The sequence below is a fragment of the Sphaeramia orbicularis genome, chromosome 8 (assembly GCF_902148855.1).
Source record: "Sphaeramia orbicularis chromosome 8, fSphaOr1.1, whole genome shotgun sequence".
Classification (NCBI taxonomy): domain Eukaryota; kingdom Metazoa; phylum Chordata; class Actinopteri; order Kurtiformes; family Apogonidae; genus Sphaeramia; species Sphaeramia orbicularis.
The window spans coordinates 22915161-22934558 of NC_043964.1; the positions used below are offsets into that span (position 1 = coordinate 22915161).

Consider the following 19398-nt stretch of genomic DNA (forward strand, 5'->3'; position numbering starts at 1 on the left):
CATTTAGTCTATATAATGTATATTATTATGGACAGAGGCAGAAAAGCCAGATGTAGATTACTGCACAAAGTGAGAATTTGATTTTCCTTGGTCAGGATATGTACAGTCAGTCCAGCTTGGATTTACAAGGCTGACAATTAATACTGAACAAACAAGAACTCAAACTATGAATTATGAAAGAGCTGCAGCATCTGAAACTGACCACAATGAACTTTTGAAGGATAAACAGTACCACAGTGCTTCAGTTTCAGCTTCACAGTTTGTCATGTCTTTTAAGTATTGGGATTGTCTCTGTCAACTCAACATATATTTTTGATTTGTAAGTTTTTATTTTTATTTTTATCAATTACTAGAAATTTCAGGCGACCCCATTTGACTTCCAGGTGACCCCACGTGGGTCCCAACCCCAAGGTTGAAAAACATTGCTTTATGCTGTTTACATGATCACTTGAATAATGTGATAACTCCAGAAATTGCATAATGATCGGAGTATTAGTGTGGATGTAAATGGGCTCAACCGTGTGCAACCTGTTCTTCTGGTTAACCCATAAAGACCCAAACATTCACCGGCGAACAAAATATAAACTGATATAAAATATTAAATACCTGTTGATCCACTAATCCTATCAACGCATGTAAATAATTGGTGTAAAATACAGTTTGTCATCTTTTCATGGTTATCAGATATGAGCCATTTGGATGTTCAGAGGCTCTGTAGTTACCATGGAGACACTGTCAACTTCTACAACAATGACTCACTAGTAAAACCCGTGGAGTTTGATAAATGACAAAAAAACAATCTTTTTCTTCAGTTTTCTCTGTTTTGCATGTATTAACCTTCAACTTTAATCTAAGGTTAATGAACATCTACATAATCAATAAATTAAATACAGGAAAATACCCAATTTTCACTTAAAAATGGGAAATACAGAGCATAATATTCAGTGTTGTGCAAATTACTTTAAAAAAGTAATTAGTTAAAGTTACTAGTTACTTTCCCAAAAAGTAATTGAATTAGTAACGGAATTACTCCTTCATAAATGTAATTAGTTACCAGGGAAAGTAATTATTGCGTTACTTTTTTGAAAAACCTTCAAATATGTAAAGGAAACTGATTTTTGAGCGTGTTTCACGGGCCAGTTTTATAGAGTAGCACAGCAGACAGGTACTTCATACCATAACTGTGGTGAGGCTGGGGTCCACCAGGGCCCGGCTGGGGTCCACCAGGGCCCGGCTGGGGTCCACCAGGGCCTGGCTTTTCCACGACATGAATGCATATCTGCATTTATAGGAAGAAGATGCTCCTCCAGTTAACCCCACGGCTCCACTTTTTTTAGTCACTCCTCTCTGATCCAGCTGTAAATGTCTCCAGTCCAGTCAGTCGGACTCTCACTGATAACTCCTCCCATAAATTAGCTGTGCACATAGCTGCGTTCAAGTGAATGGGGTGTGGTGCGTTCAGGTGAAGGTAGCATGGACAACTCAGACTCATGGACACACAGGTGAAGCATGAAGGCAGCGTGGGCAATTTGAATATAAGAACTGCTCGTAAACGAACGGCTCCCAGCGAATCGGTTCTTATCGTTCACTGAAAAGAGCCGCTCAAAAGACTCGACTCGTCCGTGAACGTCACACCTCTTACGCCTGGCTGAGTGAGCCAGGATGGATAACAGCTGTTAGATATCAGTGCATAGTAATGCACTTTCACTGCCGGTAACGATAACGGCGATGTAGCATTTCAAATAGTAATTCATTAGGTTAGCCATTACTGGAAAACAATAACGGCGTTAGTAATGCCGCTATTTTTAACGCCGTTATTCCCAACACTGATAATATTCCAGTAAATGACAATAAATCCCTCAGGAAAGGTTAAATATAGAGAAAAAATCATTTGAGAACTGACACAAAAGTAGCACTATGTTTTTATGGGTTAAAGGACTGTCTCTGTCCGTGATCAGTTCAGTCTGTAGATGTCTCTGCAGCTTCAACATGACCAGACCGTAGTGATTTCACCTCTTTTAATACTTTTTCACCTCAGTCTTGAAGATTGAAGTGAAATGTGTGAAGCCAGGAGGTGTTTTGGTAGAAGAGATGCAATCCATTCAGCCACAAAATTAGATGTTTCTTTACTATCTTTGCTACAAACTGCAACTTTCTTGGCTTGTAAAATTATCTTTTCTATCTGGCAACACAATTTTTTTTTTCTCTTATCATTGATCGCTGTACATAAATTATGCATGGCTTGGATTCTGATTCACAAATGAGATAAAGACTGTGAATGACTTGTGTGGAGAGGTCAGGGCTGCAGATGTGCTTTTTGCAAATCTTTTCTGTTATAAAACTAACTTTCCAGTGATTTTATAGTTCCAGCTGTTACTCATCCAGGTGTGTATAACAGATGAGACCTTCTCTGCTCATGTATCTGTAGTCGACCTGTCACAGTTGATTCGTAATCGCCTCATTGCAGTTATTTGAGTTCTGTCAGGGCCGATTTCATCAAAAGTTAAGTATTTGGTCTGCACAAGTTGTATTTGGGAGCTCCCTGCCCTTCCATGTGTGAATATGGAAAGCCTAAAGAAGGAAGTAGTGCACACTTTCCTGCTCTTCTATGACTAATGGCATTAAAATGATGGTGGTTAAGTCAGATACGGAATGAAAAGTTGGAGCTGAGGCGGAGGACGGTGGTGAGGAAAAGCAAAAAGTTTGAGCAGCTCCTGGAAATGTATTAGGCAAAGTTTCAACTCGTCATCAGGTTTTACAGATGAAAGGATTTACATTTACAGAGAAAGCAAACCGGTCACTGACAGAGTAGAACTAGAATAGATAGAATAGGCCACACCCCAAACAAGAAGTCATCATCATCATCATAGATATCAAAATAAATGCAAACAATGTATACTCAAATGTTTTCAATAAAGTTGAAAAATAAATAAATAAATAAATAAATAAATGCAAACAATACAAAAATTTTGAACAAATAATGAGGTCAAATGACTGTTGCTAAAAACACTGCACACATATGTACAATGTAATCAATATATGAGAGGAATTGGCAAACAATAAACATTGATTGATTTTAGTGATGAACAATAAAAATGACAAATTCAACAATTTTTGTCAAAAATGAAATAATAAAATTACAGAATGCATGATTATATTTGTAACAGCTTTGAGATTAAAAGCGTAGCTATGATTGGACTTAATGGGACATTTTTGTCTTTTAAATCTGATACTACACAAAAACTAACCATGCCTAAATCCATATTTAGGCTAATCTTTAATATATCCAAGTCAAATTAACAAAAAACAGCCCTGTAATCCAACATTAGCATATGAAAGATGACTCATTTTTGTGTATTTTTCATAAACAACAACAGTGACTTTGAGTAATTAAACTGGCATTTAAAGACTTAAAATCCTTAAAATCATTGAATGTTTGGTAGTTTTGAGCAGAGCAGAAGTTTTTTAAGAGGTTTATGCATAAAAATGCAGAAATAAATATTAATCATTGAAGTTTGTGAGGGTTTTTTTTGTCCTGAATGACTCAAGAGTGTTTGTTTCTTTGTTTGTTAACACTCTAGCAGCAAAACTATTGGTTGAATTCATACCAAATTGGGTTTATAGATTGCCAGTGACCCAGAATAAATCTCATTACATTTTGGGAAAAGTAGGTCAAAGTTAACATTTTTTTAATGATTTTTTAAAATCTTTTTTTCCGCATTTACTTATAATGGGCAAAATTTTACATGTCTGTAGCAGCAAAACTATTGGTTGAATTCGTACCAAATTGGGTTTATAGATTGCCAGTTACACAGAAAAATGTGGTTACATTTTGGGAAAACAAGGTTAAAGTTTAAATTTTTTATGAATTTTTAAATTTTTTATTCCTCCCATTCACTTATAATGGGCGATATTTCACATGTCTATAAAAACATCAATTTTGTTTCAATTTACTTCAAACTTGCCACATATGTAGAGGAAATTGATATGCTGACATCAGCACACGCATAGACATGATGACATCAGCTGGATCGATGCCAAAATAAACTACAATACGTGCGAGGGGCGGGGTTTGTTGTGGCTGGCACCACTTGTTTCACATTGTTCTGATGATCTAGTAGAAAAATTAAAATTCTAAACTTTGCTTTTGTTACAAAAATTGTTCCATGTGCACTAACAGTCAAAATGATGTCAGATGAAGAGGACAAATTTAACAAAAATGTCCATAGCTGACACATGAGGGTTGAATATTATATAGATTTTATTCTTGTGTCATTGTTCTGAACAGTCCTTATGTCGAGGCGTCTCAGGACTTTAGAAATAACCCTGTCCTTTCCTGTCAGGGCTGGAAGTGGCACAGTCCAGCTTGTTACTGGGTCGGAGAAGATCTGTTCACCTTCGACGAAGCCAGAAAAGCATGTGAGGAAAACGGAGCCGCCCTGGTCACCATAACCAACAGGTGCGTTCAGGAACACTCCGACACAGGCATTTCCAGCACTTTACAGACATGAAAGTGTGTTTTTCCAGAGCAGTCTCCCTAGAAAGCAGTTTATTTTGTAGGTTTGAACAGGCCTTTGCAAACAGTCTGGTTTTCGGCCGGTCCGGGGACTCCTTCTGGATCGGCCTCCATGACCAGGGTCAGGCCAGCCCCGGTTCTTTCCACTGGCTCAGTGGGGATGAGGTGTCGTACACCAACTGGAATCGAGACCAGCCAGGTAGGTCACGAAGCACACTACCCTAATTCACAGACTTTGACCTACTCTACTGCTGACACTTATCAAATCTGGGGAATAATGTAAATTTGAGTAAAAAAACAGACTTTGCTTCTCAAAATCAGAATCAGAATCATCTCATACAGGGAATTCTTTCCCAGTAGATGTTGTTGTTATTGTTGCTTTTTAAGAGCTCTCTAGTAAATTATAAATATAAAATATAATAAATGTAAGAAAAGTAAAATAATAAGAAAAAAACTCTATATAAATATAAACTCTATGACACTAGTCCGATGTGAATGCACTGCAAAAGGACATAAATAAAATTGGATGCAAGTATAGAGGTGAATGAAGAGGCTAATGCCCCTGTGATCATCCTATGTCTGTTTGTTTTTTGTTTACTTGTTTGTTTTGATGCTGTCTATGTCATCATTATGTGTGTTTTTTCATTTTCAATTTATAGTGAATGAATGCTGTGTCAATGTTGGCTGTTTTATGACTTGTTCTGTCCCCTGCCTAGAAACTGCAGATGAAAAGCAGTTATTTTTATTAATTCCAGCATATTTACAAGGGTGTATTTTTAATAGATAGATAGATAGATAGATAGATAGATAGATAGATAGATAGATAGATAGATAGATAGATAGATAGATAGATAGATAGATAGATAGATAGATAGATAGATAGATACTTTATTGATCCTTGGCAGGAAATTATTTGGTTACAGCAGCAGTAACCCAAAAAAAAAAACAACACACTGACCTATCCCAACAGACAAAAAGTAATTTAAAAAAAGAATAAAAGTTATAAAATATATAATATGTACATTAAAAGTAAGGTAAAAAAAAAAAAAAAAAATTGGATTGTACAACAATGTACATAAATATGCATGGTCCCTATTAAATCCCCCCCTAAAAAAAAGGAAAAAAAGCAAGATATGGAAAATGATGACAATAAATATTGTCGCTGAGGAGAATTTACACTATAATTATACGCTGCTCGTGTCTGGATGAAATTAGGATTATTTACAGAGTGAATTACAGTGACTCCCTGATCTGGGTTTTGTCAAACAGACCAGGTCTCAGAGCTCCCAGTTTCAGATAGTCTTTATAAAAATAGTCTGTCATTGTTCCTGTGATGCGTTCACTTCCCTGAAGGGAAATGAAACTTTCACCTACTCTACTGCTGAAGATTCACAGAAGCCAAAAACCATGAGATCAGTTCTGAACCAGAGCCAGACTTGGATTTAATCCACGGAGAAGAGGCTGATTGGACCCATGTGTTTTGTGTTTTATACAGTTAAAGCCTCACTATTAAAGGCTGATATCTTGATTTGATTCTAAAGCAGCTTTTATTTTCCTATGTAAAAAAAAAAAAAAAAAAAAAAAGTCAAAAACAGCTAAGAGATTTTAGTTGAGAGTACTACGTTTGGAGCATTTATTTGATGAAAATGTAAGAATTGGCTGATGTTAAGATGATAAGTGTTTTGTTTTTTTAAAATTTACTATACTTTTTTTTTTCTAATACTTACTGGGAAATAGAGATTCACTGATAAATCGTACATACTAGTCTCCAAAATGTCAGTTTCCAGAAATAGAGCAGGGTTCAGCAAACAGGCTTTTACATATTCAGCCCCTTTTTCCAGGAATAATCTACAAAAGGACCTGAAGCTGTCTATTTCAGGGGTCTAAGTCTATTTTTATAAATCAAGAAAAAAGTTCTCATTGTTCTGGTCTTTACTCATTAACATGCAGTCTGTGGGAAGTTGTATTTGGCAGAAAAGTTTGTAACATATGCCTTAAAAACCTCTATTATATCTTTTTTGTAATCCCAGAACGTTTAGAGGGAAATAACCGAAAATACCTTTTGCGAATTTTATTAACGGCAGCCATTAAATGCATCATTATCAAGTGGTTGGAACCTGAACCTCCCACATACAACATTTGGATTGAGAAAGTGAGGGAAATCTATCAGATGGAGCAAATTACTTATGTACTTAGAATACAGGGAGAGATATTTACGAAGAGATGGAGTCCCATGATTAACCTTTTAAGGCAAGAAGCATTCAGAAGTGGTCATATACATGTATGGTTTTTTTTTTTTTGTCTCTTTATAGTGTCATTCATGTTTCATTTTGACTAATTTTAATCAATATCTATTGCAGATATCCATATTTTTTCATATATGCCATATAGCAGGCATGTCCAAAGTCCGGCCCGGGGGTCAATCACGGCCCGCGGTCAGATTTTAGACGGCCCACAGCTTCGGTTTTATAATGTATTATTTATGGCCCACTTGGACTGTTGAACAGAGTACATGAATCATAAAAGGTTCAAAATGCAGTTTCTCCTTTCACCTCATGGTGGCAGCACCACTCTAACTCTATCTGCTCTGTGACTTTGCCGTGAACCCTTTTCGCTAATTTCTAACCATGGCGCCTGTAAATTAAAAAATGAAAGTTGACAGTGAGGGCCGCCGCTTCCAGGAGAGATGGGAATTACAGTTTTTTTTCACTGAAAATCGAGGTGATTGTGTTTGCCTAATTTGTCAAGAGACTGTTGCCTTGTTTAAGGAATTCAACGTAAACAGACACTAGCAGACAAAACATGCTAACGCATACGACAGGCTAGCAGGGAGTGAGCGCTCCGAAAAAGTGAAGCAAATTCAAGCTGCTTTAAACTCACAACAGTGACTCTTCATGTGAACCTGGGAGTTCAATGAATTCACCACCAAGGCAGGCTACCAAGTTGCCAGGTTAGTTGCCTATAACTGCTGGTGTTATGTACTTGTAGATGTGACACAAAATATTACTTTCTGAATGATTTTGTGAAAGACAAGAGTAAGAGTCATATGTTTTCATCTGAAATGTTAACAGACTTTGCATTACTGAGTAATATATGAGTAATGATTACTTATATAAGTCATGTTTAAAATGAATGTGAGGTTAAGATTTTTATCAACTTCTTGGACGTTTACGATACTCCACACAGTTTGTTCTGTTATCTGACTCCAGATGTGAAAGGATGGCAGAAATGTTTTGTTGTTTTTTTTTAAATTTGTTCACACCTGAGTGGCTTAGATTTGGTTACATTGGCATTTTAAAAAAAATGATATTTTGACAATGAAAATAAAGTTGTTTTTAAAATTATCGCTTTTATATGTAATTTATACTGTTTAAAAACGGGAGGGACCACTGGCCCCTGTCAATCTCCACATTATCAGATCTGGCCCTCTTTAAAAAAAGTTTGGACACCCCTGCCATATAGGGATGTTTGATTAGATATATTTATGGATAATGCCTTGTATATTTGTATGAGCAAAACTAAATAAAAATAGATAAATAAAATAAAATAAAAACAATAAACCAATGCCAAATAAAACAATAGAATAAAAATAATAATATAATATTTGATTCAGTTTATTTTATGTAACTCTGCACTGTTGAAAATTAAGGTTTCCCCTGAAGGTTTAGATAAATAAATGGATAAAATTTAAAAAAAAACAACTTTACATTCTGGTGAAGATGACATTTTGTTTCAAGGGTCAAAGGGAATCTTTTTTCACTATTTGGTCAAAACAGACAAACTACACTGAACAAAAATATAAATGCACGTGTTTTGTTTTTGCTCCCATTTTTCATGAGCTGAACTCAAAGATCTAAAACTTTTTCTATGTACACAAAAGGCCTATTTCTCTCAAATATTGTTCATAAATTTGTCTAAATCTGTGTTAGTGAGCACTTCTCCTTTGTCCTTTGCTGAGATAATCCATCCACCTCACAGGTGTGGCATATCAAGATGCTGATTAGACAGCAGGATTATTGCACAGGTGTGACTTAGGCTGGCCACAATAAAAGGCCACTCTAAAATGTGCAGTTTTACTGTAGTGGGTGGTCCAGGAGGGTCAGAAAACCAGTCAGTATTTGGTGTGACCACCATTTTCCTCGCACAGTCAAAACTTGTGACATCTGTGGTATTGTGCTGTGTGATAAAACTGCACATTTTGGAGTGGCCTTTTATTGTGGCCAGCCTAAGGCACACCTGTGCAAAAATCATGCTGTCTAATCAGCATCTTGATATGCCACACTTGTGAGGTGGATGGATTATCTCAGCAAAGGAGAAGTGTTCACTAACACAAATTTAGACAGATTTGTGAACAATATTTGAGAGAAATAAACCTTGTGTGTACACAGAAAAAGTTTTAGATCTTTGAGTTCAGCTCATGAAAAATGGGAGCAAAAACAAAAGTGGTGCGTTTATATTTTTGTTCAGTGTATATTAAATCTGTAATTGATGTGAATTGAAAACATGAATACATGATATACATTTTTGTTTAGATTAATGCAAACATACACACCTTTTTGTGTCTTAATGTGTTAATGAAGAAGTGGAGCAAGCCCTCTCCTCTCGCACACTTTGTTTTATTTTTTATTTATTCTAGTAAAAAACTTGGATTAGCGTCTTCGTTCAGTTCGATGTGTGGCTACTGAAATGTACCTGAAAGGGAAGTTTTGTATGACCTGCTTTTCCAAATATTTAAATAATTTATTTAAATCCAGATTTATTTAAATCCAGGTTAAAGCCCCACCTGTTCTCAGCTGCATTTGAATAGAGTTTTTATTTTTTTAAGCCTAAAGTTTTTATCTGTTTTATCTGCTTATCTGTTTATCTGTTTTATCTATTTACCTAATTTTGTTTTGATTTGTTTGTTTTTCTCAGGCCTGTACTTTTTATTGCTTCTGCTGTAATGCTTTTAATTTTTTTATGTAAAGCACTTTGAATTGTCTTGTGCATGAAATGTGCTATATAAAAAAAAAAAAAGAAAGAAAGAAATATCAAAGAATAAAAAAAATAAAAAAATAAAAATTAAATAATAATAATAATAATAAAAATCTGCTGATTCACTTCCAAGGGTTATTCCACTCGGAGCCCAGTTGATCAGAAACACTCATGCGACTTTGATTCCTCCGTTTCCTCTTGTTTCATCATCACAGCTTCACCTACATTTCGCTCTCCATCTATTTCAGTCAGCATCAACGGCGGCTGCGTCTCCATGGCGACGGGCTTCGCAACCGGCCTGTGGGAGGTGAAGGAGTGCGCGTCGTCGAAGGCGAAGTTCATCTGCCGTCAGAACCAGGACACGTCTTTGAGCCCCGAACCGCCAGCGCCGCAGCCGACCCCGAGCCTCAGCGGCACCTGCCCTAACGGCTGGAAGAGCAACAGCAACCTGCGCTACTGCTACAAGGTCTGTCCATCTGTCAGACAGCAGGAAACACACCTGGGATTAAAGAGGATTAGTTATTCAATTTTACTCATTAAAACATGAAGACAAAGAGGAGGGGTTTATACGTCCGTGGGCTGTCGATAGGATCACACGTTTATGAAGTGTCGCTGAAGTGTAACAAGGTTTTATGAATTTTAAGTGTCTAGTCCTCAGGATAATATTAAGTCTCAAAAGGTGATGTTTTTTTTTTTTTTTATCTCATGCGAACAAGTTATTATCTTGTGCAGAAAATAGTAACTTATTCCCACATGATAATTATGTGCAAAAAAAAAAAAAATTGCCTTGCAGTTGTCTTCCCACTGATAATCATGTACGCACACGAGAAAGATGTCACCTTTTAGAACTGGAGTCCAAATTACATTAAAAACACAGAATAATCCAAATTGGGGGCATTTTTTGTCAGATATGATAAACTCAAGAGTTTATTCCAGAAGAAATTGTTTTATTTACTCGTGTTCTCGTCAAATGATAGTGCTGTTCTTTGAGAAACTTTCACACAAAATATATTTCTGGAAGCTAATAAAGCAGATTATTTGCTGAAAAAATAATGGTCAGTACAGTAAAAGTACTTTTGTGTAAACTTTATTGAACCCTCAAAGACTCAAACAACCACTAGTGACAAAAAGCACCTACTGATCTGAAATGTCTAATACTTGTTAATCCACCAATCCTATCATTACATGTAAATAATTAAAGGAAAATACAGTTGATCATCTTTTCATTGTCATCAGATATGACCCATTTGGACGTTGAGAGGCTCCATAGTGAACATGGAAACACCGTCATCTTCAACAACAATGATTAAAACACATGTAGTTTGAAAAATTTCAGTGTTTGTAGATGCTTGTTTTTACTTTCAGTTAATGATATATTTCAAAATGTTACTAGTTTTTATCAATTTTCTCCATTTTCATACAATAACCTTTGCTTTTCTGAATGTCTATATGATCAGTTAAATATAGGGAAATACCAGATTTTGACTGAAAAATGCAAAAGCAGACAAAAATATTATAATACATGGTGGTAAATCACTTAGGAAAAGTGAAATGTAGAGAAAAATTCATTTGGAAGCTGCCACAAAAATAGCAGCAAGAGAAATCTTCACAGTTGTGTTAACCTGAACCATAAAGTAGTAGCATCCAAAACATTTTATAAGTACTGTTAATAAACCAAATACATGATGTATATGACCAGATATTATTTTAGGAAAAACAATAAGAACTTATGACAGAAACACTAACTGATAGCAGTGGGAGTGGTGCTTCTTAACCCATAAAGACACAGCGCTACTTTTATGTCAGTTCCCACATGAAATTTTCTCTATATTTAACCTTTCTTAAGTGATTTATCACCATTTATTTATGATATTATGCTCTGTATTTTGTATTTTATCAGCATAAATCAGGTATTTTCCTGTATTTAATTTACTGATCATGTAGATGTTCATAAAAGTTCTGATTAAAGTTAAAGGTTATTATATTAAAAACTGAGAAAATTGCAGAAAAGGGGACTTTTCTAGTAAAATATATCATTAACTGAACATTAACCCAGTGTGTCCATTCACTCATTGATCCAACTCCATGGGTTTTACTGGTGAATCAATGTCGTAGAAGATGATGGTGTTTCCACGTTCACTACGGAGCCTCTGAACATCCAAATGAGTCATATCTGATGACCATGAAAAGGTGACAAACTGCTTTTTACACCAGTTATTTACATGTATTGATAGGATTAGTGGATCAACAGGTATTAAACATTTCAGACAAAACAGTTTATATCAGTAGATGATCTTGGTCGGTGATGGATGTTTGGGTCTTTATGGGTTAACACTTAAAGTATGTTTTATTTGAGCGTTGCCGTTTTAACTCCCATATGTTGTTGTCTTCTACCTCGTGTGCAGGTGTTTCACTTCTCCCAGACGGACCAGAGGCTGAGCTGGCTCCAGGCTCACCTGTTCTGCAGAAGACACGGCGCCAACCTGCTGAGCATCAGCGGCCCGGACGAGGAGCAGTTTGTCCTGCAGATCCTCAACGAGGCCTTCGGGTGGGTGTGTCCCTGAGCGGCTCACACGTCACCGTTATGATGTTAGTAACCATGACGATGATGATGATGATGATGTGGTCAACAGGGAGTCCGAGGATCATGAGCAGCACTGGTTTTGGATCGGACTGAACCGCAGGAACCCTATGGATAACGGCAGCTGGAAGTGGAGTGACGGACTGGCAGTGAGTAGAACCTACATGTATGTAACACGGACTGACATATGGACACATTCTAACACAGATGACGTCTCAGTTCACGTACCAGAACTTCGGCCGCAACTACTACAACATCCGACAGTGTGCTGCAGCAGATCTGGGCACCATGACCTGGCTGGCCATGAACTGTGACTCTGAGTTAGACTGGATCTGCAAGATCCCCAGAGGTACGACAACACACTGAATGATGACAGAGGACCATGAATCTAACAATGTTTACATCATTTCTAACCTTTAGTACAAATATGAGCTGCTCTAATCGACTGTTTCAGGATTTCTGTTATTATTAGAATGCTTAGTTGTAGCACATAAGCTGTTGTGGATCCCATTTAACCCTGTAAAGCCCGAACCATTAAATCACTGACAGAAAATTCCCGTTCTTTGAAACTAGAGCCTTTATTGGTCCTTCTGAACAACCAAAAACTTTTTTTTTTTTTCAGATATTAATTTCCATGTATGATTTTCAATTTTGTATCATATTTGATACATTAGGTCTCAATGCTCAAATATTATTTTTGAACAAACGAAAACATAATATAACACAAACATGTCTAACAAATTGGTAAGTTCTTTTCAAAATTGGCAAAGTTCTGCCTCCTGGCAATCTTGAATTCCTCCCCTCTGGTGGATTATCCGTGATTTGCTTGTATCTAATTGTGTACTTCAGGTTTTTCAAGACAAAAAATATCACACTGATCTAGAGCTGCAACCGATTACTCAAAGTGATAAAAAAAAATCATTCAACCGCAATTCTCCTGAATCAAAGCTTTGTTTCCGTCATTTCTCTGCTGTTAAACATTGGTTCTACTGTTGTGTTTCACACGGACAATTATTGTGTCGCACAAAGAAGCTTCAATTCAGGAAAACTGCAATAGAATATCTCCCTTCAGTCAATTTGAGTCGATTAATCGAATCGAGACTTTTCGCATTGACTTCAAGCACCTAGTCGATTAATCGGTTGGAGCTCTACACTGATCATGTAGTGGGCTTCAAAGCTCATGTATCAAATATGATACGTTCGGCGTTAAAGGGTTAAGTCACATCCTTTTAAAATCAACCAGGACCACAACTTTAAATTAGTGGAATTAGTTTTTATTTACAGCAGTTACAAATGGATGACAATGATGATGATGATGATGATGATGATGATGATGATGATAGTGAGGGTCAGTTGATCCTCTTGTTATAAGTGGGTTGGAAAGATGGCATTTTTAACCACGTTACAGGAAGTTGAGTGTTTGAGGTATCATCCTACTCCTCAACTTAAGATTAAATTATTTCCAATTGGAGAGCATCGCATTTTCTTAGATCTAATAATTGCTGTTTTTCCAAATGTATGCACAAATACGGCAATAAAAATCATGTAAAGTTGTGCAAAGTTACACATTATAACTGGAAAATGTGCATCTTTCCTCCAGAGTTGACTCTTCCACCACATTAACGTCTAACCCTCTAAAAACCAAGGAAAAACTGTCCATTTTAAGCATTGTCATACGTCAACTTCACTGGATTTTAGAAGAAAATATTATACATTTGAATCAACTGTATTTGTCTGTTTTAATTCTATATAATGGAAAATATAATAGGCTTTTGAAATACAAGCCAATGAAAGGGAGCGTTTAGTCAGTATCATATTTTATATATATGATATGATATGATATGATATGATATGATATGATATGATATGATATGATATGATGAAGCCAATTCTGCAACAAGTGTGCAAATTCGCTCAAAACTCTAATCAGATGCGCAGTATTTGTAGTAATTCTTGTTTTCGTTTTACAAGTATCTGCACATTACAGATGTTTTTAGCTTTTTAATATCTTCACACAACAATGATGTTCTGTTCTAAACTTCTCACTCGGCTTCATTTCAATAGTTGTTCAAATCATCTGATATTTCTCCAAAACCTGAGGTCCAGTCCAGATGTTTTTTCATCTTTCGTTAACTATTAATCATGCGATGAGCCTCAGATTTACCAGTGTTTATAAAACTGATTATAAAATAGTCAGAAAAAGCTCCAGAAACATTAACACACTCTCACATTATTGATGTTTCACTATTTATAATCAAATGATGTCACAGGGATCAGTACTTAACCTATATATGAATGAATTAATATATAAAAAAACATAATACCATTAAAGCGAATGCCCATCAAAATACCAAAATAAGACTACTAAAAATAAAAAGAATAAAAAAAGATATTTATACTATTATACAAAAAGAAATACTGCTTTCCTGTACTTTTACTTAAGAGGGATTTTTTAGTTTAAGTTTAACACTAATACTTTTTCCAACACTGATTTTTTTTTTTTTTTTTCCGCTGAGTTTCTCACATTTTCACATGTCACAAATCCCCCTCATGTGTTTTTAGGTGCTGTTGAAAAGGAACCAGAAGACGCTGAAGGTCTGTTACCGCCTTTGAACTTATTCAATTATCTCTCAGCAGGATTTATTGCGAAACCCTCTCATTACATCTGATCGCTGTCTCTCCCGCTTCTCTTATCTCGTATCTGTCAGGCGCCAGTTCACCGGAGTGGATCGGCTTCCAGGAGGCTGACTACAAGTTCTTCGACCACCGCACCACTTGGGACCAGGCCCAGAGGATTTGCTCCTGGTTTGATTCATCGCTGGCGTCCGTACACTCAGCTGCAGAAGGAGAATTCCTGGCCAAAACTTTACATCAGGCAATGGCTTACCCAATCAAAAAAAAGTTCATTTCAATTTGCTGGAGTTAATTTAATCCAGAAAATGTACTTCAACACTAACGTTTTGGCAGGTGTTTTTAGCTTTATCAGGGCAAAATCTGATAGAAATACCTAACAAGCCCAGACCTGCATCTGTGAGTTCATTACTAATTATAGTGTCTGTATTCTATATTCTGCACCGCAATCACATTTAGCACCTACAGTTCAGGATTACATTCCCAGGAGAAGAAGCAGCCTGAAAGTGAATCTGTCATCTTATACAGGGTGGGGAAGCAAAATTTACAATATTTTGAGTCAGGGATTGAAAGACAGTGTATGACCAATTAGTTTATTGAAAGTCATGAGAATTTATTTGCCACAAGAAAATTGACATAATAGAAAATGTTTTTATTCTATGTGTCCTCCTTCTCTCTCAATAACTGCCTTCACACGCTTCCTGAAACTTGCGCAAGTGTTCCTCAAATATTCGGGTGACAACTTCTCCCATTCTTCTTTAATAGTATCTTCCAGACTTTCCCGTAATAGTGTTGCTCATAGTCATTCTCTTCTTTCCATTATAAACAGTCTTTATGGACACTCCAACTATTTTTGAAATCTCCTTTGGTGTGACGAGTGCATTCAGCAAATCACACACTCTTTGACGTTTGCTTTCCTGATTACTCATATGGGCAAAAGTTTCTGAAAAGGTATGGATAATAGTGTTAGGTATGATTATGACATCAATATATGTTTGGTTTCAAAACAATTGACGTAGTGCCTGCTGAGAAAAAACAACTAATTGTTCATTGTAAATTTTGCTTCCCCACCCTGTATATAACCATACAGTTTTTGCTGATTGCTTACACACTAAAAATGAATCCTATGAGCAACAAAACATTAACCTTTGGAGCCAAGCATCCAGCAAAAGACACAAAAACACTTTAATTTTACAATTCTGGAGCACACTTATTGCAAAACACCGCATGCTTTTTCTGAAATGGGACATTTTGCAATCATTGGGAAAACAGTTCTATTTACAATGCAAAACATAGTTAAAATCAGCAACACATGCACATGAAAAATACCATAAAAACCTGTAAAGAAGATGTACTGTACTGAGACACGAGCCTCTAGGAGAAATGTAAAACAGTAAACAAAATACTGCAGATAGCGGTGTTTTGTCTAAGGTTTATCAGTGTTTTTGCTCTGTATGAGTCAGATGATGCCAATGGGGATAATTTAGTTGCAGAAATCCCATTTTTAACCATGACATGTGGACTGTAGAGTTTATTTTTAAGGCTCAGAAGTATGGGTGGAAATATTAGCATTATAATATCCATACTGTATTAGCTAACCTAGATAATTATCACAATGTATCAGTGATTTCTTTACAGTTTAAAGATTGATTTCATTTCACAAATTTAGAGAGAGATTACACTTAAAACAGTTATGATCAAATCAAAGCATGCATAAGAAAATTATGCATTGGAACATTGTCTGTTTTTTTTTAACAGTGCAAACAAACATTAGCATTATTGTGAAATAAAATTACATCATATTATTCTACTTTGATATGATAAATTCTGTCATGACACTTACATTTATTTTCTATAATTGCCCTGTTTCATCAACATGCACTTCATGGACAAAAATACTGGAACATCTCTCACCTTCAGCTCTTATGACGTCCTTGACTTGTACAAAACATTATCTTCCAAACAATATTTTCCAAATTAAAGGCTCATTTTTCTTCCTGAGAGTTGTAGAAACCCGGCACTTACTTGTGATTAAAATGATTATTTATGGTCAAAATGTGACAAATATTTCACAAATCTAGAGGTAGAACATGTAAATTATTATTATGACAAAATTATTGAGTAAAAATTAAAATAGTAAAAAAAAAAGTCTGACTCATTTTAAGAGAAGATAAAATGCCCTATTTCATCAACATGCACTTCATGGACAAAAATACTGGAACATCTCTCACCTTCAGCTTGTATGATGTCCTTGACTTGTACAAAACATTATCTTCCAAACGATATTTCCTAAATTAAAGGGTCATTTTTCTTCCTGAGAGTTGTAGAAACCAGGCACTTACTTGTGATTAAAATGATTGTTTATGGTCAAAATGTGCCAAATATTTCACAAATCTAGAGGCTGAACATTTAAATGATTATACTGATAAAATAATTGAGTAAAAGTTCAAAAAAGTAAAAACAAAGTCTGACACATTTTAAGAGAAGATAAGAAAATCTTTATTTTTACATTTACATTTCTGCATTTGGCAGGCACTTTTTTCCAAAGCAGCATACAGGGGAAAAACCAAAATAAAAGAATAAAATACAAGAACAGATTAAAGACATAAGACAGCCGTACAATTAAAAAAAGTAACGTACAGAAGAATAAAAAAGCAAAATGACAGACTAAAATACAAAAATAGATTAAAAAGATATAAAACAGCTGTACAATTAAAAACAGTGAAATAAAAATACCAAATAAAACAACAGAATAAACATAATAATACATGCATATTTTTCCCACAATGGGGAAATTGCAGCGTTACAACAGCAGAATAGAAGAGCAGCAGCAGAAAAGAGTTCCAGGATCAAAAATATTTAAGATAAGTAGAGTTAAAAAAATATAAGAAATATAAAAATAAACATAAACATAGATTGTGCGTGTACCTATCTGGAAGTTGACGACAGAAATGAATAACAAACAAACTTTTGTAATAGATACCAATATACCAATATAAACGAAGTCAGGCCTTAAATGTTTATTTCACTGATATTTCTCACATGTTCCAACAGTTTTATCTATACAGTGTAGAAGTGATATTGTTTGTATAGTGCAATTACACAATGAGACAAATTCTGCAACAAATGTGTAAGTGATGATACAAAACTCTGATCAGATGCACAGTACTAGTAGTAATTCTTGTATTTTTTCACTGTATCACTATATAATAATTAAAAACCAGCCCCACATGTTTGTCTTTAAATCAGACCGGCCTGTTCACAGTTTGTCCCTCACTTCTAGATGGTGAAGGTGGAGGGCGACAACTGGTGGCTGGGTCTTCACACCTACGAAAACGACGGCCGGTTCCGCTGGTCCGACCACTCTGTCCTCAACTACGTGTCGTGGGCCCTCGGGAGACCGCACGCCCTCAGCCGCGATCGCAAATGTGTCCACATGTCCGCCGGCAAAGGTAAGAACAGGCCATAAAGAGGGACGATGACCTCCAGGATCCACTCCTGATTCATCAAATGTGCTCTGTAAATCAGGCTGGGCCGATCAGAAGTGCCACTCGGACCTGCCCTACATCTGTAAAAGAGTCAACGTTACGGGGACCATCCCTCCCACTCCTGCGTCCCCCCTCCCACCTTCAGGCTGTCCCGACGGGTGGTCCTCCTATCAGCATAAGGTAGATTAAGACGCACCATGACTTCAAAATGATTTAGAGAATAGAATAGAATAGAATAGAATAGAATAGAATAGAATAGAATAGAATAGAATATCGATAGAGATATAGAGATAGATAGACATAGAGATAGAGATAGATAGAGATATATAGATAGAGATTGCGAGATAGATAGATAGATAGATAGATAGATAGATAGATAGATAGATAGATAGATAGATAGATAGATAGATAGATAGATAGATAGATAGATAGATAGATAGATAGATAGATAGATAGATAGATAGATAGATAGATAGATAGATAGATAGATCAAGATACAGGTATAGATAGGTGTGTGTTTTTTGTTTTTTTGTAGTATTGATAATTCTTTTCCTGCTACTTTTTCCTATATTTGCATAGAGCAAATGTAACACTCAACAGTTTCCCCTGAGATTAATAAAGGATTCTGATTCTGATTAAACAACATCCCAGGAACATCTAAACAGAATTTCCTTAACCCTTTCACATATGGTGTTATTCAAACTTATATTTCCATTAAAAACGGCAGATGTTTTATGCATGTTTATATTATAATTGTCATCCCTAGACCTCATTTTCATGTTCTTGTTTTATAAAACTAAAATGTTTATAAATAAAAAGTGAAAAAAAAAATCACTTATCATTAGCTTTTTTGGCCTAGTTAAAGCACTACAACATTAGCATTTCTACATGGATGACTAATTAAGAATTATTTCAAAACATTTAGTAACAGACATAATAGTATTAAACTTTGGGAGTTAGGAACTAAAATGAGTTTGACACCCTGGACTTTTAATGTCATCGGTGTAATTTTAAAAATTTCACAAATTCATCCCACGTGCCAATTTTGGTCCATGGGTCATATGTTTCACACCCCTGTTTTACAGAGTGGGAATTTGCAAGTGCGACATGTTTATAGAATCAGAAAAGTCAAGTATGTAGTGCGAATTGTAAGAAATACATTGAAATTGCTTAGTAAAACTAATTATATCTAGGACACAGTATGGTGA

At 35.7% G+C, this 19398-nt stretch overlaps 1 protein-coding gene across 1 annotated transcript in view; it reads left to right on the forward strand.

Annotated features, from left to right (window-relative positions):
- mrc2 (mannose receptor, C-type 2) overlaps positions 1–19398 on the forward strand; it is an 83674-nt gene that overhangs the window by 43446 nt on the left and 20830 nt on the right. Inside the window, exons 10-19 of the mRNA XM_030141707.1 lie at positions 4344–4459; positions 4561–4715; positions 9739–9956; positions 11896–12038; positions 12124–12220; positions 12291–12420; positions 14634–14666; positions 14780–14946; positions 17986–18154; positions 18231–18370. Coding sequence (XP_029997567.1) covers positions 4344–4459; positions 4561–4715; positions 9739–9956; positions 11896–12038; positions 12124–12220; positions 12291–12420; positions 14634–14666; positions 14780–14946; positions 17986–18154; positions 18231–18370 — 1368 coding nt within the window. The remainder of the gene's footprint in view (positions 1–4343; positions 4460–4560; positions 4716–9738; positions 9957–11895; positions 12039–12123; positions 12221–12290; positions 12421–14633; positions 14667–14779; positions 14947–17985; positions 18155–18230; positions 18371–19398) is intronic.